We start from the raw sequence: 21606 nt of genomic DNA, 5'->3' as shown, positions 1-21606 counted from the left end.
TGTACGTAGACAATAGAGACTGAATATGTGAAACATAACTATATTCATGTAGCCCAACCCTTGAAAACAGAGTGTGTTTATCATCTGATTCCTGTGCTGCAAGGGACACTGAGGTCAGGTCCATTGTATTCTGGGGAATGTTTAACTTTCTTCAGTTGCAGAAAAAAAAAAAAAAAGCTTACAGTGCAGTTATCAATGGATACACCAACTTGAATTTTGAGATTTTGGCCTTGACTTCAGTGTGCTGCACTGTCTGGTGAAAATTCATTATAAATAGAACGGAAACAACAGAAAAAAGTGAGCTGCTAAGATGTCACTCATGCTAAAAATACTAGCATATTAAAAATAATAATAATAATTTAAAAAAAATGAATGCAGTTACAGACACCTTTTTTTTCTCTGATATTTTTTTTGTTTTCATTGACAACAAAGCTCCGTGTCTCCTAACTGCATAACCATAAGCCCATTCATAGAAGCTGCTAGCAGAACTCATCACCATGGCGACTTTTCTTGTTACAGGATATATTACCAGGTGGACAGCTTCACAGATCCTGTAGTATCATTCAGGAGTAAATATTTTGATTAACTGCCAGTATCAACTGTATTTGATCTTCAGTCTTGCAAACACAGACATTGTCGTATTATTAAGTAGCCTACTGTAAGGTTACAAACATCAAGTGCTATCAGTGGAAAGCTAAGATATAGCATGTCACATTAATGCCCCAAATCCAGCAAGGCCCATTCACAGTTTACAATAATAATCATATCCATTACTGGGTTAATTGTGTTTGCCCCTAGAGTAATGGTTGGTTTGTGGGTGCATGGGGAAACAATAAAACTGACACATGCCTACTGTGTAATTTAATAGGGACCCAATAATAATTTAAAATTTGATTCTGGCACAAACTATTATTAAACTGTTATTTTACATCTTACTATTAATCTTTGGTTATTAGATTTGTGTTATTAATTACATTTCTGATCAGCTGTAATAAACTTTCTGAACTCTGGGTAAGCGAAGTAACGGTGAGTATCGACAAAATGGGCCAATACGTTATCACGCGACCCAATAGTTTAGACGACACGCATTCTGGAAGCTGTAGTTTCAACCGCCAGAGCGCTTCATTTTACAGACTGAAGCGTATTCTTCAATACAACTACAAGTCCCAGAGGTCCGCGCGCGAGACAGAGCGTGATCTACGCGTGCAGACGCACCATGGCGTTGTACGGATCTGTGTGACAGGCAGGTTAGCATCAGAACAACACCTCCGGACGGACGAGTCTGCGCACTGTAATCTGTTCTCAGCAGCGGTGGGGTGACAAAATAAGGATGGGGTCCCGCATCAAGTAAGAATGTTTATCCGGTGTTTTAGCCGGTGTCTTAGCATTGTTCCAGTGAGTCTATGTGGAAGATATTGTGGAGTGCAAGGCCCTGACTTGTTGCGACACAAGCTAAAAACACTGGCGGTACCCCACTTACGGGACCACAAGAACAGCACACTTAACATTTATTTTATGGTTTTAAGGTCTGTTAGTCGTCAACAAGGTAATTAAACATGTTAGCACGAAGCTTTTCATGCAAAGGTGGAAATAGACATGCCAGTTAGAAACATCTTTCTGGAGGTTCAGCTAGAGGTTCAGCTAGTGTAAACATGGTAACTGTCAGATTTTCTTCCCAAACCGGATGCTAGTTTTCAGGAGATACAGAACAGAAAACCTGCCTTAATGCCTTCCTGCAGCCTAATGTTAGGTCTTTTGGTATAACTTTGAGGCGCAAAAGCTTATTTGTTGTTAGGATTTGATGACCTAAGGCGTTTCTTGTTTGTTTACGAGCCATATTGTGAGATCTGTATCAGTGTAGCGTTGTAACCCAGCAAATATACTCGTAGGTGTTTGTATTGCTTCTGACCGTGGTATTATAATTGTAATAGCTTTGATCAGTTCTAGAAATCCTGTTAGTAACGGAATTTCTGCAGACAGTGGCATGTTTTCAGAAGGGTTGTAGACCTCCTGCTGTTAGAGCCTCTGAACTTTGTGCGGGACCTTTTGATCAGTTCCAAATGTGTTTTTAAGCCTGTTGTCATTCAAACGACCCAGTGCCTTATGTTTAAACACATGCGTATTATTGCATTATTCAGAGATGCCTGTCACCAGAATGTCACCTTGTATATCACCTTGTGTGCAGCTACCCCGTGTTGACTAAGAATGTTCCAAGTCAGCTGGTCCCCTAAACAGGGTGGTAACCACCACTGGGAACTTGGTGTTGTTTATTTTGGGATTTTAATAACCAGGCAGGTTAGGTTGAATTTCTAGACTAAATATAGTCAAATGTAAGTTTTTAAACAATTAGTAATAATAATTAAATGAAATATAATGAAGGCTTTGTCTACTATAATATGTGAAGAAAGCATTAAAACAACAACAAACAATTTCCTTCCAAGTATTCTGATTCTGAAAACAACATATTGTAAAGTACTATTGTTACAAATATTACTATAGATTGACCTGATTGTTTCTAATATCGTGGTTATGATAAATTTTAGGTTGTTGTTGCAACCAGGATTAACATATATGGGACTAATATCTAAGTATTCATTACATGCAAATTATTTTTTGACTTAAACACCAGATTCAACTTTCATTCCTTACTGTCTTTGTTACATAGGAGCCATAAGAATTTTAAAACACACAATGGTTGGCACATTGCAGTATTCTATCACCTGGGATATCCATTACTTGTAAAAATAAATACAAATTGAATCTTATTTGATGACTTCAAAAAAATAAAAAATAAATCCTACATCCAACCGGGTGGCTACACTTTTATTGGTACATGGTAAATGGCCTTGTTTTTATATAGCGCTTTTCTACCTATTACTCAAAGCGCTTTACAGTCACAGACGCATCTACCCATTCGCTCACACAAGCACACACACATTCACACCAGTGCCACGCACTGGGAGCAACTGGGGGTTCAGTGTCTTGCTCAATTCCCCACATTCTGGGGATAGAACCACTAACCCTTTGGTTCGTGGACAACCCGCTCTACCTGCTGAACCACAGCATTGTTACCCTTGATCTACAGAAAGACTAGTGTGACTAACAGAATGAAATGTGATAGTATACCAGACCCAGTTAGTCTTGAAGGGACAATCCCTGACCCACTAACGTAGTCTAACTAAAAAAGCAAACAAACTTGTTGTGTGCAGTTTCTCTGTAGTAAAGATGTGGATTGTATATCTTCTATTACAGGGAAAGCCCTGAGTCCACTTTTGAGGTGTATCTGGAGGTGGCCCATCCAAGCACACACAGCTCTGGTAAGTCCTTTAAGGTTGGAGGTACAGGTAGTCCTGGACTACAGGCATCTCCTTTTTCACACTGGAAAGGAAATTATTATTAAAAGCCACTTACTTATTTAAAAAGGTTGTACTAAATGCTCTTTTAAATGATGTTGGCATTGTATCCTACTACAGGTGCACCTTCCCACTTTTGGGAACAGATGTGTCAGAACTAAATTATAAAAAGCGAACCCGCTGTACAAATGTTTCATTACGAGGTATTTTCTATCTGCAGTATATGACTAATTTCCTGGATACTGAGGATTGCTTGTCGGCTGTATTTCTAAGAATTTCTTCCTGTGGGAGTCTTCATCATTTCCTGCGCAGTCTTAAACATGCCATATCCATCTGTTCTGACTTCTGCTGTTTTTGAATGTGGAACTGATTCACTGATTCACTTCAGACTACCTCTTTTTACATATAACTCAAAAAATAGCAGGGTAATATAGTAGTATTATAATGAAGTAGTAAATATTGTGTATAGCAGGTTCATTTGAGGAGGATCATTTATTATATACAAGTTTTGGTGTGTAAGTTTATATATAGCTCTCGCATACTTAGTGCAACCCTTTTCATATTTTAGAAACGGTTGTTCTCAAGTAAGGTGTGAATGTGACACAGCATGTTGTAGTGCAGCTCAAGAGCTCACCTGCTGGACAGAACAATCGGAGCAAGCTTCCAGTTGCACTGTTACAAAGACATGATTGTCTATCGCCGTAATGTTTTACCAACAAAATTAAAATGATTTGCAGATGCACTGACCTAGCCTGGATTAGCCGCACTTAATTCTTGGTCTGGTTTACTGGCTAGTATTGACCACAGAATATGCTGAAATTAATAGAGAAATGGTAAATGTAAGTGCTTTGCAGTCACAATGATACACACAAGCACACACACATCCACACACCAGTGCCAGACATTAGGAGAAACTCAGGGTTCAGTGTCTTGCTCAAGGACACTTGGGGATCGAACCACTCACATTGTGGTTCGTGGAAAACCCCCTCTACCTACACAGCTGATTCAGAGCTGATTGGTTATCAGATAAAATCAGACATAGAGCAAATTAAATCTATCTTTCTTTTTGTTGGTGAACAAACATATAGACATATCATACTTTTATTGAATGTGTTAATTAGCATGCATATGGGTGTGTTGTGTTCTTAAGATGTGTATTTGAGGTTGAAGAAGAAATATTCTCAGTCAGCAAGCAAATTGAGTCAAACTTGTTGCCTCGATAATGTTAACTTCTTTGTACAAATGGTCATATTATCCTTGAGTTGCAACCCTTCCATGGAAGCATGTGTTTAAATGACAATGAATGCTTGCAAACAGGAGCTTTCTCATTGTCAGATAGTAGCTACACTAAGGATTTCTATGGGGTGTCACTAAAACACTTGGAAACTGAATCAGTTCATTATAAAGCCTGATCAGGCTGACAAAAGATCAATACATCAAGCTTTGTCCACTGAGAGATCACAGATGCGGAATTTGCTAAATAAAGAACACGAGTCAACAAAACTCCTGTCAGTAGAAGGGGACAGTTAGTATCTCTGAACCATTTCTTCTGAGCGGTGGGAAGCAAGACCACACTTGCCATGGGAGCATTTCACGGTTGGTAATGGAAAAAGTCCTATTTACTAATGAATATAAGTTAGATATTTCTAAAGGTAACAGTAACTAGGGTGTATTTAAAGAGCCAGTCAGGAGAGAGATTGATACTGCAAGAACTGTTTTAGGACCAGTAAAGACCAACAAGTGTTGAATCTCGTGAACTTTCCTGTCACCTGACCTCAACCCCACTGAGTATTTATGGGACACTTGTAGACTGACATCACACGCTGTTTTGTGGACCATTGTCACACTCTGCAGTGATAACCAGGCTAATCGTGTATTAAAGCAGAAATCAAAGTAATGGTAAATGGCCTTGCTTTTATATAGCACTTTTCTACCTATTGGTACTCAAAGCGCTTTACAGTCACAGACACATCTACCCATTCGCGCAGACATTCACACACCAGTGCCACGCACTGGGAGCAACTGGGGTTTCAGTGTCTTGCTCAAGGGCATGTGGCACATTCCGGGGATCGAAGCGCTAACCCTCTGGTTTGTGGACAACCCACTCTACCTACTGAGCCACAGCCGACAATATGATTGTTATGGTTTTCCTAAGAGAGCTTGATCACATGGGAAAAAGCTGCAGGGATTTTCTCCCTTTCAGATACACAAACATTAGGGGTTTCAGTTAATCCAAATGACTTGGATGTGATTATGTCAGTTCTTTCGCACCAAACTGGGAAACTCATTTCCTTATGGAGCTGACCCTGTGCATGAAGACACTGTGATGACTGAAACAGGAAAGGGCCAAACCTTAACTGTAGACACAAAGTTGGAAAAATTATTATTGTATAATATCATTATACGCTGCTGACATAGAATGAAGATTTCTCTACATTGGCTTTAAAGGGTTAAACAAGGAAATTTGAAGTCAGTAAAGTAGCTCCTAAAAAATGCACTAAACACTTCCACTTCCAACAGGGCCAGAGACGCGGAGGAAGTACCCTGAAGACTACACAGACCAGGTCAGAAACACACAATACTCAGTTTTTGCTGTTCCTCCATTTGTCACCGTGCACATAGTTAGTCATTTATTTCGCCAGTACATTTACAATTTACTCACTGGCTGAAGTAGTTTCTATTTTCTTGTTCTAAAAAATTTTACTCAGACTTAAGCCTCACTTGTGCATGCACCACCCGGACAATGTTTATGTCAATGAATCCATTAGAACTTTATTTATTTTTTTACCATGTATTGTTCATTCATTCTTTCTGTCCTTTACACATATGTTCCTCCACATTACATCCTTCCTTTTATATGCTATAAAGTTGTTCTCTTTAACACATTGCGACATAGTTAGTATTTATTTATAACTGTAATGTGCAATACCTCAACTTTGTCCCTCAGGAAACTCTTCAGACTGTGCCTAAGTTCTGCTTCCCCTTCCGGATGGACAGGTACACACACACACACACACACACACACACACCAACACACACACACACACACACACACACACACACACACACACACACACACACACACGCATATATACATTTTAACATGCACCAGTTTTAAAGACATTGCACTAACTTAACCCACAAAAACTATTTTTGCAGTGCCCCTCAACAGTATATTATGTAATTGCCATGTACTTAGGTGTTTGATCCTCCATTAAATGCAGTTTCTATGCACATGCATTGTTGTTTTCCGTACTCACTTTGAAATGTGTGAAGAAAAAAAGTGGCAGAATGTTTCCTTTGGCACGGTTTGTACATAACTGAATGGACACAGAACACCAGAGGAAATGGATATATCAACTACAGCAGTGTAGTCATTTCGGTCATGGGAACAGATGAGGAGAAATTCACACACCTAGTCTGGCTGTGTACAAAATATTTCCCCATTGTTGAAAACAGCGTAAAGTGTTTCCTTTTACTCTGTCTTTCTCTTCCTGCCTTGTGAACCCCCATCACCCTGCAGCCTGACAGTCAACCAGGTCGGCCAAAACTTCACGTTTGTGTTGACTGACATTGAGAGCAAACAGAGATTTGGCTTCTGTCGCCTATCCTCGGGGGCACACACCTGTTACTGCATTCTCAGGTGAGTCTGTGTGTATAGTCAGTGTTTGTGGCTTGATTCAGTTAGTATTCTTGTATTCTTGAGGCAGCCTTGTTGTTTTCAGTAGTAATCTCATCCACTACACCAGACAATAGAGAGGCAGCGGAGCTCATTCTCCAACAGACTGATCCAGCTCCACTCCCACAGTGAACACTACACAACTTCTTTCATACCCTACTCTGTCCAGCTGTACAACAACTCACTTTTCTGTAACAGATAACTCCATGTTATTCATGTTAATGGACGCTATTACACCTTACTATCATTCCTTTGTATATAATCTATATTCTTCCGTCTCTATTTCTTGTACATTTGTCCATATGCTATTTCTGTACATTTTTGCTTATACTGTTTTTATTTTAATTTACTAGATTTTACATTTATTTTATTTTAGTTAATCTTTCTTTTACTTTCGGTTCTTAAGAGTGTTTTTCTTATGTGCAACTAAGCTACCGTGACCGAGCAATTTCCCTTGTGGATCCATAAAATGTATCTAGGTCTAAGTCTAAAAAGACACTACTCTAAGGGTACCAAATAAGTTCTGGCAAAACAGCTGCTCTTTGATGAAATATAGAAAAAAATATATTTTAAAAATTGTGTTGATGGCTGAAGTATAAACCAACAATACATGCACAGTATGATGATTAAGACAAAAGCGTTAAAAGAGCCCAGAATGCTCACTTAGAACCAGATAGACCTAAATATGAAGATTTCTCAGATTCCCATGTCGATTTATTGGGTCTAGCCTGAAACTAACTGAAATCTGGGATTCTGAAAATGAATGAAAATGAAATACTGGGCTTTCTAAAAGCACATTCTTTGTGTCTCTCAGCTACCTGCCCTGGTTTGAGGTCTTCTACAAACTGCTTAATATTCTTGCAGATTACACTGTCAAAGGCCAGGTAAGTAATTACAGGTGGTCTGTATCACAGATCTAATTACTGTTTTGCTTTTAAGCTCCCAATTTTCTTCTCAGTTTTTGTGAATGCACTTTAGTTTTTGCCTTGACCTTCACCATCCTTGCCTTTAGATGACAAGGGATATGTAAACTATTTCATATGTACTGTTTATGTACATTTTTTTTGAGATTACAGCAGCTAAACAACAGCTGTACCCCCCACTGTGCAAGTTTATGTTTCTTTTGCACCATAACATTGATTTAAAGACCAACTGCATGGTTTGTTGATGTTTTGCATGTTTCAGGAAAGTGAATGGCAGGAGCTCCTGGTGTCACTATATACGCTCCCGATTCCTGAGCCTGGAGTCCCTGTTCACCTTGGTGTGGTGAGTATGACTTCACCAAACCACATTCAACTGGCCTCATTCTAAACTTCAAAACTGACAAACATCTGTTCTAAAACTAACTAGAATAATGTTACTGGTACTCGATTCACAATGATAGCATAAATATAAAAAGATTAAATTCTTAGCTTTCAAGTATGATTTAACAGATAACTGTTACTGTGCATCACCATATAACCACCAATAGAGGTCTACAGGCTCCTTTCTTATGCTTTCTTTCTGTCATACTGATGTATTCAAACTCTCATTGACCATCGTTTTGTTTCCTCCAGCATTCCTTCTTCACTGTGCCTAATTCAAGCGAACTACCCAGCATACCAGAGAATGTGAGTGTTGTCATGTCCTTTATGCTTGAACACACCCCATTCAAATCCTGAGGCTCCCTTACAGTTAGCTAGGGAGAAGTTCAGTATAAGTACAACTGATCATGTCTGGTCATTTTGAGACTATTGAAAGGTTTCTGAGCAACATCATCACTGACGCGTTTCGTAGCCTACAAAACAAACCAGACTGACTTGTTTTGTGTCTTTACCTCCATGAATTACAAGTAATGGTTAGGAAATGTTCTCGAATTATGTAATTTGGAAGATGATGTGGCCAAAGACTGCCTTTAGACAGAACCCTGGAATTCTTATGGTCATAGAAGGTGGAGGGTCACAAAATGTGATCAGAGAAAACGTTCAGCCAGTCTATACTTTTTCTGACTGTTGTGGAAAGGCTCATTACACACTGTGAGCAATATTGAACCTCAACCTAAACTTTCTAATTTGATGAACACAAAAACACAACCAAGGCTTTGTTCGTGTGGAGGTAGTGTCTTTTTCAAGCCAAATGAAAACAGAAAATGTATCAACATTGTACTATAACAGTGTGAAATAAAACTTGCCTATTCCTCCCATAAAGTACACATTAAATTACACTTGCAGTGATTGAATGGCAAGTCAGATTTTATGAGAGCTAAGCAAGGCCCTGGGACTGGTCAGACAGCTTCAGTGAACAGGAAATGCTTGATGTGATGCATCAGTGCAGATGTTCTGCATACAGCCATCAAAACAGGAATATTGCAGTTTCTTCAGTAATGCTCTTTTCTCTCTCCATTGCTGTTGTACTTGTACAGTTGAAACACCGGATAATTTATGTGCAATGTGAAGTTTAATTACTTGAACTTGAAGTGTATGCCGTTTATACTGGTCTTTACTTTCACAACTAACTCGTTTGTTTATTTTTCTCCTATTTTGTTTGACCCTTGCAGAGAAACCTAACAGAATACTTTGTAGCAGTAGATGTCAATAACATGCTTCATCTGTACGCTAGTATGCTTTATGAACGTCGAATCCTCATCTGCTGTAGCAAACTAAGCACTGTAAGTAGAGTACATTTCCTCTTTCTTCTATCTTCTACAGCTCTGCCAATTTTGCTCTCTTGAGTATTTTAGTAATGAGATGATGTGTTAGAATTGTAGAATTTACCTATGTACAATCCTTAAAAGACCAAAAATAGCAGTGAACTGATGCCAGTACCAGGTATGGGTATGCCAAACTCATTGTAGATTTTGCCTTTAAACATTGTTGTCCAAAAAGTTTAAAAATCACGTTAGCAAGCCACAGTGTCACACTCTGTGACATGTTCGTGGGCATTTAAGTAGTGTATTTAAATATACAATGCATTCAGAAAGTATTCAGTATTGTTATGTTGCAGCCTGATGCTATATTTTTTTCAATTACTTAATCTACACTCAGTACCCCATAATGACAAAGTGAAAATAGATTTTTTGAATTTTTTGTAAATTTATTAAAAAGGAATGAAACATCACATTGACATAAGTATTCAGACCCTTTGCAACAACACTTGAAATTCCGCTCAGGTGCGTTCCATTTCTCTTGATCACTGCTGAGATGATTCTACACCTTGATTGGAGTCCATATGTGGCAAATTAAAGTGATCGGGTACAACTTGGAAAGGCACACACCTCTTTATATAAGGCCTGACAGGTGACAATGCGTATTAGTGCAAAAGCAAAGCCAGAAGGTTAAAAGAGCTGCCTGCAGAGCTCAGACACGGGATTGTTGCAAGGCACAGATCTGTGGAAGGCTACAAAAAATATTCTGCTGCACTGAAGGTTCCTTAGAGCACAGTGGCCTTCATTATTTTCAAATGGAAGAAGTTTGACACAATCAGGACCCTGACAAGAGCTGGTCATCCAGCAAAACTGAGCAATGGAGGCATAAGGACCTTATTAAGAGATGTGACAAAGAACCCGATGGTCACTCTGACTAAGCTTCAGAGATTGGACAAAGTTACAGAAGGACAGCCATTACTTAACTCCTCCGCTGATTTGGGCTTTATGGCAGATTGGCCAGACGAAAGCCTTTCCTCAGTGTAAAACACATGAAAGTCAGCTTGGAGTTTGCAAAAAAGCAGCTGAATGGCTCTCAGGCTGTTAGAAACAAGATTCTCTGGTCAGATGAAGCCAAGATTGTACTGTTTGACCTCAATTCCAAACATTATGTCTGCCCAGTAACATTCCAACAGTGAAACATGGTGGTAGGAGCATCATGCTGTGGGGGTGTTTTTCAGCAGCAGGGACTGGGAGACAGGTCAGGGCTGAGGGAAAGCTGAATGGAGCAGAGTACAAAGTACTTTTTCAGTTTCTGCTCTCTCCAGAAAATAGTTACAGCTATGATGAATGTCAAGGAGAATGCAGTGTCAAAAGTCTGTCCAAAGGTCTTTGTCCATAATCTAATCATATTTATGGCCAGTACGGAGGAAATGACCTCTAGTGTAATTTAGTTTTTATTGAAGGGTGTACAAGATAACAAGCAAATTTGAAATGAGTGGAATGCGATAATGCTATCATGTCAATATGGACCAAAATCTCTGAGCTTATATTTAGAGCACCTTGTTAATTATATATCCAACAGAGTATAAACCAGTTCTGAATGTAAAATGTCTGACCCACCACTTGCAAGGTATAGCTTATAAAGTGAGTGATGAGTGTATATCCCAATGCTTTTTGTTATTCATTATTGGAATATATTTTTGAATTTGAATTTCATCATACACAGTAATATCAGTAATGGCAAATCACATATTGTTTACTTGATATTTTTCCACAGTTAACAGCTTGCGTCCATGGGTCTGCAGCCATGTTATATCCAATGCACTGGCAACATGTTTACATTCCTGTCCTTCCTCAGCATTTGTTAGACTACTGCTGGTGAGTGTGCTGACAATCCATGCCTCTAAGTATTGAATAGAGCTTTTGATACAGCAAAACACACATGGGTACCAAAGATCACAACTACATACACATCAGTCCATCAGGTCAACAAAGAGCAAACTCAGTGCTAAAGTTAAACAATAACTTCTGAATGGTCTGTCGATCACATTGAACAAGTTTTACAGGTGTAAGCAGACCTTTTACTGTTTTATTATCTACTCCTGTTTTTTGCACATTAAGATATGAAAGTTGATTGATATTGATGATATTTGCCATTTTTTGGCAAGAAAGTTATAGTGCTCATTCAATTCCAGGTCAGATTGGTTTTATTCTTTCTGCAAGGAACTGTTCTAATATACAGCTGGAAAGTGCCCAAAGCAAGTGATGTAATGGTAAATAATGTTATTTACATGTTTTTTAGCACCAAAAGCAATCCATTTCCTCAAGTTGCCTTACACAAACCAGTCATCAGAATTTGACATGGCTAATTGCATAAAAATATCAATGACTGCTGTGTTCAGATTCCATAATCCAGCTGTCATCAGATCCAGTTGTTGTAACTATGAATCTGATTTTTTTTTTCAGTGCCCCAATGCCCTTTCTCATTGGAGTACATTCCAGTCTGATGGAGGTAGGTGTCAGTAAATGGCACACATAGCCAGGTTCAGGTTTAAAACAAATAATTGCAGTGATTTTCTTTAGTTGACTGTAAGCATGGCATGTGTTCTCTCTGTTGCTTGTAGAAAGTTCGAGGGATGGCTCTGGATGATGTGGTGGTCCTAAATGTGGACACAAACACACTAGAATCCCCTTATGATGACCTCCAAAGCCTGCCCAATGATGTGGTGAGAAACTACCAACAGCTTCCGACAACTGTTCAGTATTTTGAAAATATACAATCATTATTCATAATTAAAGGATGATAACTTTGTGTTCCACAGGTTTCTTCTTTAAAAGGTCGTTTGAAGAAGGTTTCAGCAACAACGGGGGACGGTGTGGCTCGAGCCTTCCTCAAGAGTCAAGCAGCTCTGTTTGGCAGCTACAGAAACGCCCTGCAGTTTGAGTCAGTAAGTGCATGGTGTAGACCAACACTGGGAAGGTTTCAGTGGAAGGTTCTCAAAAGTGAAATTCCTCTGATTAAACTGGTAGAGCCTAACCGTAAAAATACTCCTCACATATTAATTGAAATGGAAGCCATTGCCGCGGTCACGTCAGCAAAGTAATGTAAGTTGTTACATTTTATTACACATGATTACTATTTTACAAATATTTAACAATTCAGTATTTAATGAAATGAAGAAGCATTTGGATGAGTTCCAAAACAACCTCAAAAACATTGCCCTTATATATGTAATTGTGCCTAAATATCAATAAAACCATATCAAGTTTGAAGTAAAAGGCCACGTCTACATGGCACCAAGTGTAAAATTAAATGTCTGAATTTTGCAGTACTGTGACAGTCTGTATTTTTTCCTGTATTTTAGGGAGAGCCTATAACATTTAATGAGGAAACCTTTATAAACCATCGTTCCAGTGCCATGAGGCAGTTCCTTCAGAATGCCATTCAGCTGCAGCTCTTCAAACAGGTAGACAAACCCACACACACTAATCCTAACCCTAACCCATAGTCTAATCTTAACCTAAACCAGACAAAATATACTCTGTGATGGGTTAAACCCAAAATAGATCGTCACATAGACAACAGTAGAAGTCCATGCATGTAAACACACACTCACACTTTGTCTCTTGCAGTTCATTGATGGCCGCTTGGACCTGCTGAACTCAGGAGAGGGGTTCAGTGACATGTTTGAGGAGGAGATCAGCATGGGTGAATATGCAGGTGGGTCAGCAGCGACTTTTCTTCTCGCACATAGTGCATCTGTCAATCTTAAAGAGGATAACGCAAGGAGACACGGCAATTGGGGTACCGTGTTAGTTTCACATTAAAACTAAATGACCACACAAGCTTAGGCCTCATTTGTTCTGTTGCCTGTGCTGTCTCTCATCTCTAGTTTGCGTCACTGTTTTCTGGGCCTTCTCAGTTAATGTCCAATATACCACGTGATGCTTACAGTGTATTGTTGTGACTTTCCTCCTACAGGCAGTGACAAGACCTACCACCAGTGGCTGTTCACTGTGAAGGTGAGCAACTCAAAAGCTAGGTTTCTGTACAATGTCCTGCAAATATTCATTGACAACATACTTGTTTGCAGTATTTTGTGGCTGTTAAGAACCCCTTAGACAGAATGTGCACCTTTCTGACATTCAGCTTCTTATATAAAGTGTTTCATGAAAACTGATGAAACTTCATATATATACTTATATGTCAAAATATATACTCACGTCACTAGTGAAAACAAATGCATTCTAATATAACAGTCCTGCAATAAATCCTCCTTCATGACTGTTCTAATGTTCAGGTTATGTTGAATTACCGTCAGAAAGGTGGTAATTCAACTGGATGATCATTGTAGAGGATGTAGTTTGTGGTGCTGGATTAAAATAAACAAGCCTTTTTGTTATTTGCAACACTGTATAATTCAGTGGTAGTGCAAACCACAGCAAAATGAAAGTTGAATCAACAGCTCTTCAACTTATTTTTAACATACGCTAAATACCATAACCCTCCCGAAAGTAATATTTAGTGCTAGTCTTTTATATAAGTATAATGCTAGTAGTGTTGTCACAACTGTATCTAATGAACTGGCATTCCATTCTGGTGTTTTGCCTATAATGAACTTTGTAGCCCGAGGGTGCTTTGCACTTCATCCATTTGCTGTGTACAAGTCACCTTTTTATTAATCTGAAGTGAAGAGAAACAAAGACAACACCTCTAAATAGTTTCACCCCCTAATAAGTCAGCACTTACCAACATCCACTTAGAAGATATCACAAGTTGTGAATACATTTTGTATACAGATTAGATTCTTGCTATTTTGTACTGCGTAATTTCCTAGCACTCTTCCTTTAAGATAACTATTTTGGAGATATTTTTAGATTGCTTCACACCTAGTTTGTTGCCCCTTAATGGATTGATCAATTGCTTGGTCTCGATTGTTAAATACAACATTGTAAAATATTGTGTCATATTACTACCTGAAATATACTTAGGCTGTTGTATCCACACATGCGGTTGTTTAATATTAGATTTCCGGGGTTGTTTCCTGTGCCACTGGTGAAACTCTACCTGCCAAACAAGTCCTAACAAGTCAATTAAGACCTAATGAGTGAATGAAGATCTTGAATGTTTGCACATTCCACAATATCAGTTGAATGCTGAATTTGTAACATTTTTAAAGTATCATAATAGTAAACCTGCATGAACAGTTCTTATTTTAAAGTTGTAAATGTTAGTGCACTGCCAAAGTTGCATTTAGGTCTTTTCAATTTAAATTCAACAAAGTATGTAATTTGCCAAGTGGTTGTTCTAACAGCTGTATGTAGTACATATTAGGAATCCCAGTGTGGTGTTTATGTCATTTATGTGTCCCACGCTAACTGATGTTTTGCAAATGTTATCTGACAGAAAGGGGGAGGGGCTATCTTCAACACAGTGAAGACCAAGGCCAATCCGGCCATGAAGACCGTTTACAAGTTTGTAAGCATTTCTCTTATGTACTAGAAGAGTAACCTTTGGTTAGAAAGACACGTAAAATTACATAGCTTCATTTGCTTCCTCTAAGAAATTCCATTTTTGTCTGTGGCAGTTGTCAGAAACATACACCAGGAAGAAGAAACATTAAAGATAGAACTGTATAGTGCTCCACAGTATTAGCCAGTGCCGTGCACATCAACAGTCATGTACACCAAATACAACAGGCATGAGTATTATTTAACAGGAATTTGATTAAGAGACCTGTCTTAGATGTATGAAGGTATGAAGGATCTTTTTCTCAGAGATGGTACCCTGAACCATTATGCTAACAATCTACTGCTACTTGGTTGTTGTTGAACTGCAATGTCAGTTAGAGTGGTAATGATCTCACTGTCTTTGTTTTGGTCAACAGGCGAAGGACCATGCAAAAATGCGCATCAAGGAAGTCAAGAGCCGGTTGAAGCAGAAGGTATACAGCTGTACACTGCAGACCAAAGATTCTTTATCACATGTTTGTCACACCTGTTTGTACATTTGAGAGTTTGAACCAGAAGCCTCTGCACCAAAAGGCAGTGACAGTTGTTGGTTTCTTTCTCTTGCCTAATATACCTTAAACACCACCCTAACTCACCTTGACTGAACCCACGGGTCTCCCAGCCACAGCGTGCATCCTCACTCCCCTTCCCCCTGCATTGCCATCGCTCCTTTCACTCATGGCAACCTCCTCCTCCCTGTCCCTCCCGCTTGCAGGAGCAGTCAGAAAATGGTTTGTCCACTGGAGGGTCAGCGGTCATCGACGACGATGGCACAGCAGGATTTACCTCCTCCAGTGGTTCGGTCAGGAGGGAGGGATCGCTGGGAGCCTGGGACGACCATAGGCCAATCACTGTGCACTTAGGACAGGTGAGCAGAAATTAAGTGAGAAGGAAAGCCAGTCTGCCAGTCACAGACTCTTGAATCATTCAGAATATTTTTTCTAACACATTTTATTAATCTATATGCTCATCATCATTAACTCATGAAAAATAGATTTGGCAGATTTAGTAGTGTACAACTATTGTATTGTCAATTTCCTAGATGTTTTACATATAGCTACTTTGCATTCTGCCAGCTGTTTCACATTTTAACTAAAGTACATACACCATAAATCACAGATATAGTATACACATTCTTGCAGCCATTCCAAAGTCATTTTCTATTTTGTCACATTGTTTTATTCACTTCCATAGCCTCGGCCACCAGTGCTGTTGAAGAGACCAAGCAGCAATGTGAGTCTGGAAAGCAGCATTGACCAGTAAGCCTACCTTCATTATATACAGTAAATTCCACCGCTCATCATACAGCCACACATTTGGATAGCCAATGAGACTGTAATATTATCGTTCTCATCGTGATGGCTAGGACAAGGCAAAACAACAGTTCCAGTTGCCGATGAATTGATTCTTAAAATAGATTTCTCTTTTCTCTTTCTTTTGATTAGCCAGAACACTAGGCCGTCTTTAATTGGAAGAGAAAAGAAGTAGTTTATGCGTAAAAGAGCGAAATAAACGGTAGATTTGGTTCAAAGAAAACTCATTCACACTGTTGTCTCTCTGGATTTATTGGACTAGAATGTGTTCATCAAATTCCATAAGCAGAGAACAGTATTTAAAAACTAGTTTCCTAGTCCCAGTGTTAATGTGATGATATTTTAGTACCAATGAGCTTTGGGGACTACTGCACTGTGAAATTGATCCATAGTTAAAAAGAAATGTAAGCTACACTGGCCGTTTGCTAATAATGGCTTTGTAAATAAAAAGAATGCACTGCATTACCATCCATCCTGGGCAATGTGATCGCAAATGGCCAGCTTTTAGTGCCTGTGTTCCTACCTGGCATTAACAAATGCGTCTCTAGCCAGCTCTGCATGCAAATAAACTCTGACATTATTTTGGGCACAGCAGCTGTCTCTAATGGATCTCTACCACTATTTCAGAAGCACAAACAGCGCTGGGTTTTGGGTGCACTCATGACACAGGTTAAGTTATAACATATTTATCTCCGCCGTGACGTTAGTAATTTTAGAGACCTGCACAAAACTTAGTTGCAAGATTGTCAGGGTAGTCAGTACATATATATTGACACTAATATTCCATTATATATATATATATTTTGATATGAGTTATGTAAACAGCGCATTTCATTTGGATATTCCAAATTAGACTTTTTCCTGAGAGTGGTTCAGAAAGCATTCTCTGGGCATGTGTGTAGTGAATTCAGTATAAGAGTCTCAATTGACATACTTACCCTAATACAAATAAAGTTTGAGACTGTTGATATAACTAATCCTCAGCTTTGCTTTTCTTAATTTTCCTTTTCTTTCCTGCCTTTTTTAAAATAACCAATTAACATGTGAAATGAGCTGTGAATTTCCTGTTGTCTCTCCTCTCCTCACTGTAGCTCTATCCGTCCTACTCGTCACTACACAGTCTTTCTGTCGGAGGATTCGTCTGGAGATGAGCTCCAATACGACGATGACTCCATCTCTGGGTTTCCTGACAGCTTTCTCTTCTCCGTCCCTTTTGAGTGGTCGCCTCTGTATGCATCTCTCTGGCTTTGCATGGTTTTCTAATTAATAAGCTTTTCTCAACTCTTTTCTGTCTCTAAGAAAATGTGCATATGTGTTTACAGCCGATTTGTAACTGTACATGAAAGGCATTGTGGTCACTGTGTAGGAAAATTTGGGGATATGGTTTTGGTTGCAGGTCTTGTAAAAGCAGAATTTTGGTGTAAGCAATGGATTAGTTCTGGCTTGAGAGGTGATCACACATTGTTTTTTAGAGGTCTTCATTGGGAATAAACCCAATCCATCCCCTAACTCAGTTTTGTATAAAGCCAAACTTAAGTTCTCTTTTGACCTGAAAGCAATTTTTACACACCAAGGAAGCAGTCTATTTAACATCTACAGTTGATGTCATTTTTTTTCATCATTGTGATGACATTTTCTAATGTGTCAGTTATCTATTCCCCTTGTAGCCTTAGCCAGAAATAAATATTCCCATCAGCTCATTTCAATTGCAAAGGAAAACATACATTTTCAGGAAAACCCATGTGTCATGTTAATGTATCACTGTTTTGGTATCAAATGAACTGATTTTATCCATATCGCACATCCCTACACAACTTGTTTCAAGAACAATGCGGACTGCATCTCCTTAGCCAATCAGCTGACTTGAAGCACAGTGTCAGCTATCAGTATAAAAATCCACAGAGGGTTGTCCCACTTTACACTAGAGACTGTGAGTATGTATCAATATAAATTCCACTTTGAAAGATGTCCATATCAATATTGACTGGCCACTGTTAATATTGACTAGTGAAAACAGTGAGTGGGCAGAGACAATGGAATGAAAATGTTTCATGACTTTTGCTAACCCTTATTCGCTGTCCCTGGTCAGAACAGTCAATTCCTTCTTATACATTTTTTTCTCGTTTACCAATAATAGAAGTGGGACAGGAACAGGAAAAAACAAATCTATAAGTAAATGTGATTTGTAAATCAGAGACTCAGATAAACCTATGCTTCAAAGCTTTCAAAGACGTTCCACTATAGATCGTTTTAGGTCTGAGGTTTGGGTTGGATACAGGTTTTGACCTCTGAAGACTTCTACTGTATGAGAGAAATGAACGATAAACAAAACCTTGTCCCTGCAGGCCACAGCCGTACCGCTCCCTGAAGGAGGTTGAGCTGATAGACAGGGACGATCCTGGTTTTGGGGCAGAAAGCTACACTGCCCCTCCCAGCCCAGTTACTGAGAAGTTTTCCAATGTCAACCTTCTGGGTGACATTTTTGGCTGCCAAGATGAGCCTGACAGCCAACCGATCACCTTGGCTAAAAGTCTTGAAGACCTGAGGACTCCCAAAGACTCTGATGAACTACAAGCTAAGTTCACTTACCAGGTCAGAGATCCAAATCTTTTCAAGCCAAAAGTTGTTTATTCTCTCCAATTCATGTTATCTGAGTCTACATGTCTATAACGATCCTTGTGACTTTCATCATTTTCAGAAGTTGTTAGTGTTACTGGAATAATCTTTTCAATTTCAAATTATGTCTTGTGTTTGCAGCGGATGGACCTGAGTATTGGTGAACACTCGCGTACACTTCCAGGCCTCAAGCTCTCCAACCCTTACAACAAGCTGTGGAGTACAGGGCGGGATGATTCAGTCTTGCCTATTTGTCCTACCTTTGATAGACATCTGTCTGTCCAACTTCCTGTGCAGACTGAAGCCCACTCCCCGGGCCAAGAAAGTTCTGGTGCAGGCCCTGACCCTCTGGACCCTTCCATCCCTAGCAGCATCACCATACCCCGTCCCCACGGAAGGAAGACTCCTGAACTTGGTAGTGTCCTAGCGCCCCCTGTCTCCCAGTCGCGCTCTAAACCAGCAGGGGCTGTTGAAGGAAGGACTACAACAGGTGGACAAGAGTTTAGACAAGCTCTGAGCATGACCACAGATAGAGACCTGCTGAGGCCCACTAAAGCTACTGGGGACAGCTTAGATCTGATAAGCCTCCTAGACCCCCTTAAAAACTCAGCACAGACCAGCTCATCTGTACTAACTGACCAGGTAGATACTGGTATGTCATCTTCATGCAAACCAGCACTGCCACCCAGGTCCTACCCTCAGGGCTTGCCTCCTTTCCCACTACATCCTCACATATCCCTGAACCCTTTTGCCCAGTCTTTGCAGCACTACTCACCGACTGTAAGTGGTAATCCCTTCAATGCAGTCTACGGGCCTCCACCAGGCTCTTACTTGACCACCTTAGCCCAGCCTCAATCATTTTCTACACTACCTGGGCTCTACAAGCAGCATTCACCAGGCAGTTCCAATATGCCACCCAACTATGGACTTCACCAGTCAGCCTTCCCCTCCTCCGTCACCCCCCTGTCTCAGTCCTCTGCCAGCAATCACACTATTTCCAGCCTCTTGGACTCCACATCTGTCCCCAGTACAGCTATGAACATACTGGCAAAGCCTCTTCTTGATGAGGGAGAGAGCCAGAAGCCCCAAGATCCTTTTGGGGACCTGCTGACTATGGTCAGACCAGCTACACCCCCAAAAAAGAAGATGGAGGACCATCGAAGGAAATGGGAAACATTTGACTAAAACCTGTATATCTGTTTTGCTCAGAGGTGCCCCTCTCTGTCACTTTCCAAACTTTCCTCACTTCTCTATCAGGACCATCTGTTGCTTTTAATGGTATGTTAGCACTGATTCTGTGTGCTACACTTATGCAACTCACAGTTGTAGAAGAATATTTGCTTAAACTGAGATTAAAGACATGCTGGGGAATGCAACATAAGAGTTCTGTCAGAATCTTCCTGATCCTCTATTCCAAAATGAGGAATCTTTTTATTTTTATACATTTTAAAAAATAGTACTGTATGACACCTGTGGGTGATGCCAATGTTTAACCTTAAATTATGCCAGAATTTACAGTCAGTAAATTCTGATCTAGGATACTTGAGAGCTCTCTATGTAAAATGAGTTAAGAAACATTAGCAAATGAAGCTCTCATTATTACCCCTGACAAGCTAAGATCTGAGAGAGAGTGTCTGTGGTATCTATGCTGATGCTCATTTTGGCAGGTTTTGGCATTTTCACCAGCATGAACAAGTAAGAAAAAACACTCAACACGTCATATGTTTCATTATTGTAATAGATGATGTGGAACAAAGGCCCCTATATTAAGCAGTCGCCAGGCAGACACAATAGTAACCTCAACTCACAAACTAACATATTGTTACTGGGGGAGCCTGCTGATCAGATAGTGTGAACATACAAAAGTTATTCAGAGGAAACCAAAGACAAAATGAGATAATAAATGTGTGTGCGGTGTCACATGACATTATTTGACTGACTTCCTGATGTGACACAATGATTCTCTCAAACCACAATTAGTTGGACAGTCCTTCAATCAGATGGACCAATTGCTCTGTTAGATGCACTAGCTGTCCCCGCTGTCCTTATTGGTGATACTGGTGTAATTTCATCTGTGGGACTGATACTTGTGAGGTACACTCCACAGGTGTCAACAAAACTACAAGGAAATAAATCATAGGGATCAGAACCTAGGTAACTTTAACTGGTGTATTCGTGCATAATGAAATATATGAACTGTTATATATATTCAGTTTTACCACAGTTTGGACTGGAACAATAGGATATCTTCTACTCTTGTGTGGTGTGGTGTGCAAATGCAACAGAGTAACTGAAGGTCCTGATCAAGCAGTGAGGAATGGTCATGTTGGGACACCCATACAAACCTCCTCTCACCACTACAATCAGCTCTGCAGTGACAACAAGAACATGTGTCTCATGAACAGACGGAGGGCGGGGCTCACCTCCTCAGCCCACAACACTTGAACTCACTTGGACCCGTCAGAGGACTGTCTGCATATTTTAGGTTGTTTCATTTTCTAGCCATTCTAC

General features: G+C 39.7%; 1 protein-coding gene across 2 annotated transcripts; it reads left to right on the top strand.

Moving 5' to 3' along the window:
- The first annotated feature begins 1169 nt into the window (after window positions 1-1169).
- dennd1a (DENN/MADD domain containing 1A) lies at window positions 1170-21248 on the top strand. 2 transcript variants are annotated; one of them, XM_084572117.1, is made up of 23 exons: window positions 1170-1347; window positions 3253-3317; window positions 5874-5917; window positions 6301-6350; window positions 6877-6996; window positions 7847-7916; window positions 8218-8298; window positions 8589-8642; window positions 9569-9679; window positions 11433-11533; window positions 12122-12167; window positions 12280-12381; window positions 12478-12603; window positions 13021-13122; window positions 13289-13376; window positions 13638-13678; window positions 15063-15134; window positions 15544-15600; window positions 15882-16034; window positions 16361-16425; window positions 17571-17708; window positions 18825-19071; window positions 19237-21248. In XM_084572117.1, the coding sequence occupies exons 1-23, from the start codon at window positions 1331-1333 to the stop codon at window positions 20278-20280; spliced, it is 2994 nt and encodes a 997-aa protein (XP_084428243.1). In that variant the 5' UTR covers window positions 1170-1330; the 3' UTR covers window positions 20281-21248. The 2 variants fall into 2 exon arrangements, with proteins under 2 accessions (XP_084428243.1, XP_084428242.1); XM_084572116.1 differs by lacking the exon at window positions 17571-17708.
- The last annotated feature ends 358 nt before the right edge of the window (window positions 21249-21606 follow it).

This window comes from Chelon labrosus (assembly GCF_963514085.1).
Source record: "Chelon labrosus genome assembly, chromosome: 22".
In the NCBI taxonomy this organism is placed as follows: Eukaryota; Metazoa; Chordata; class Actinopteri; order Mugiliformes; family Mugilidae; genus Chelon; species Chelon labrosus.
This window is presented reverse-complemented; position numbering and strand designations above follow the sequence as displayed.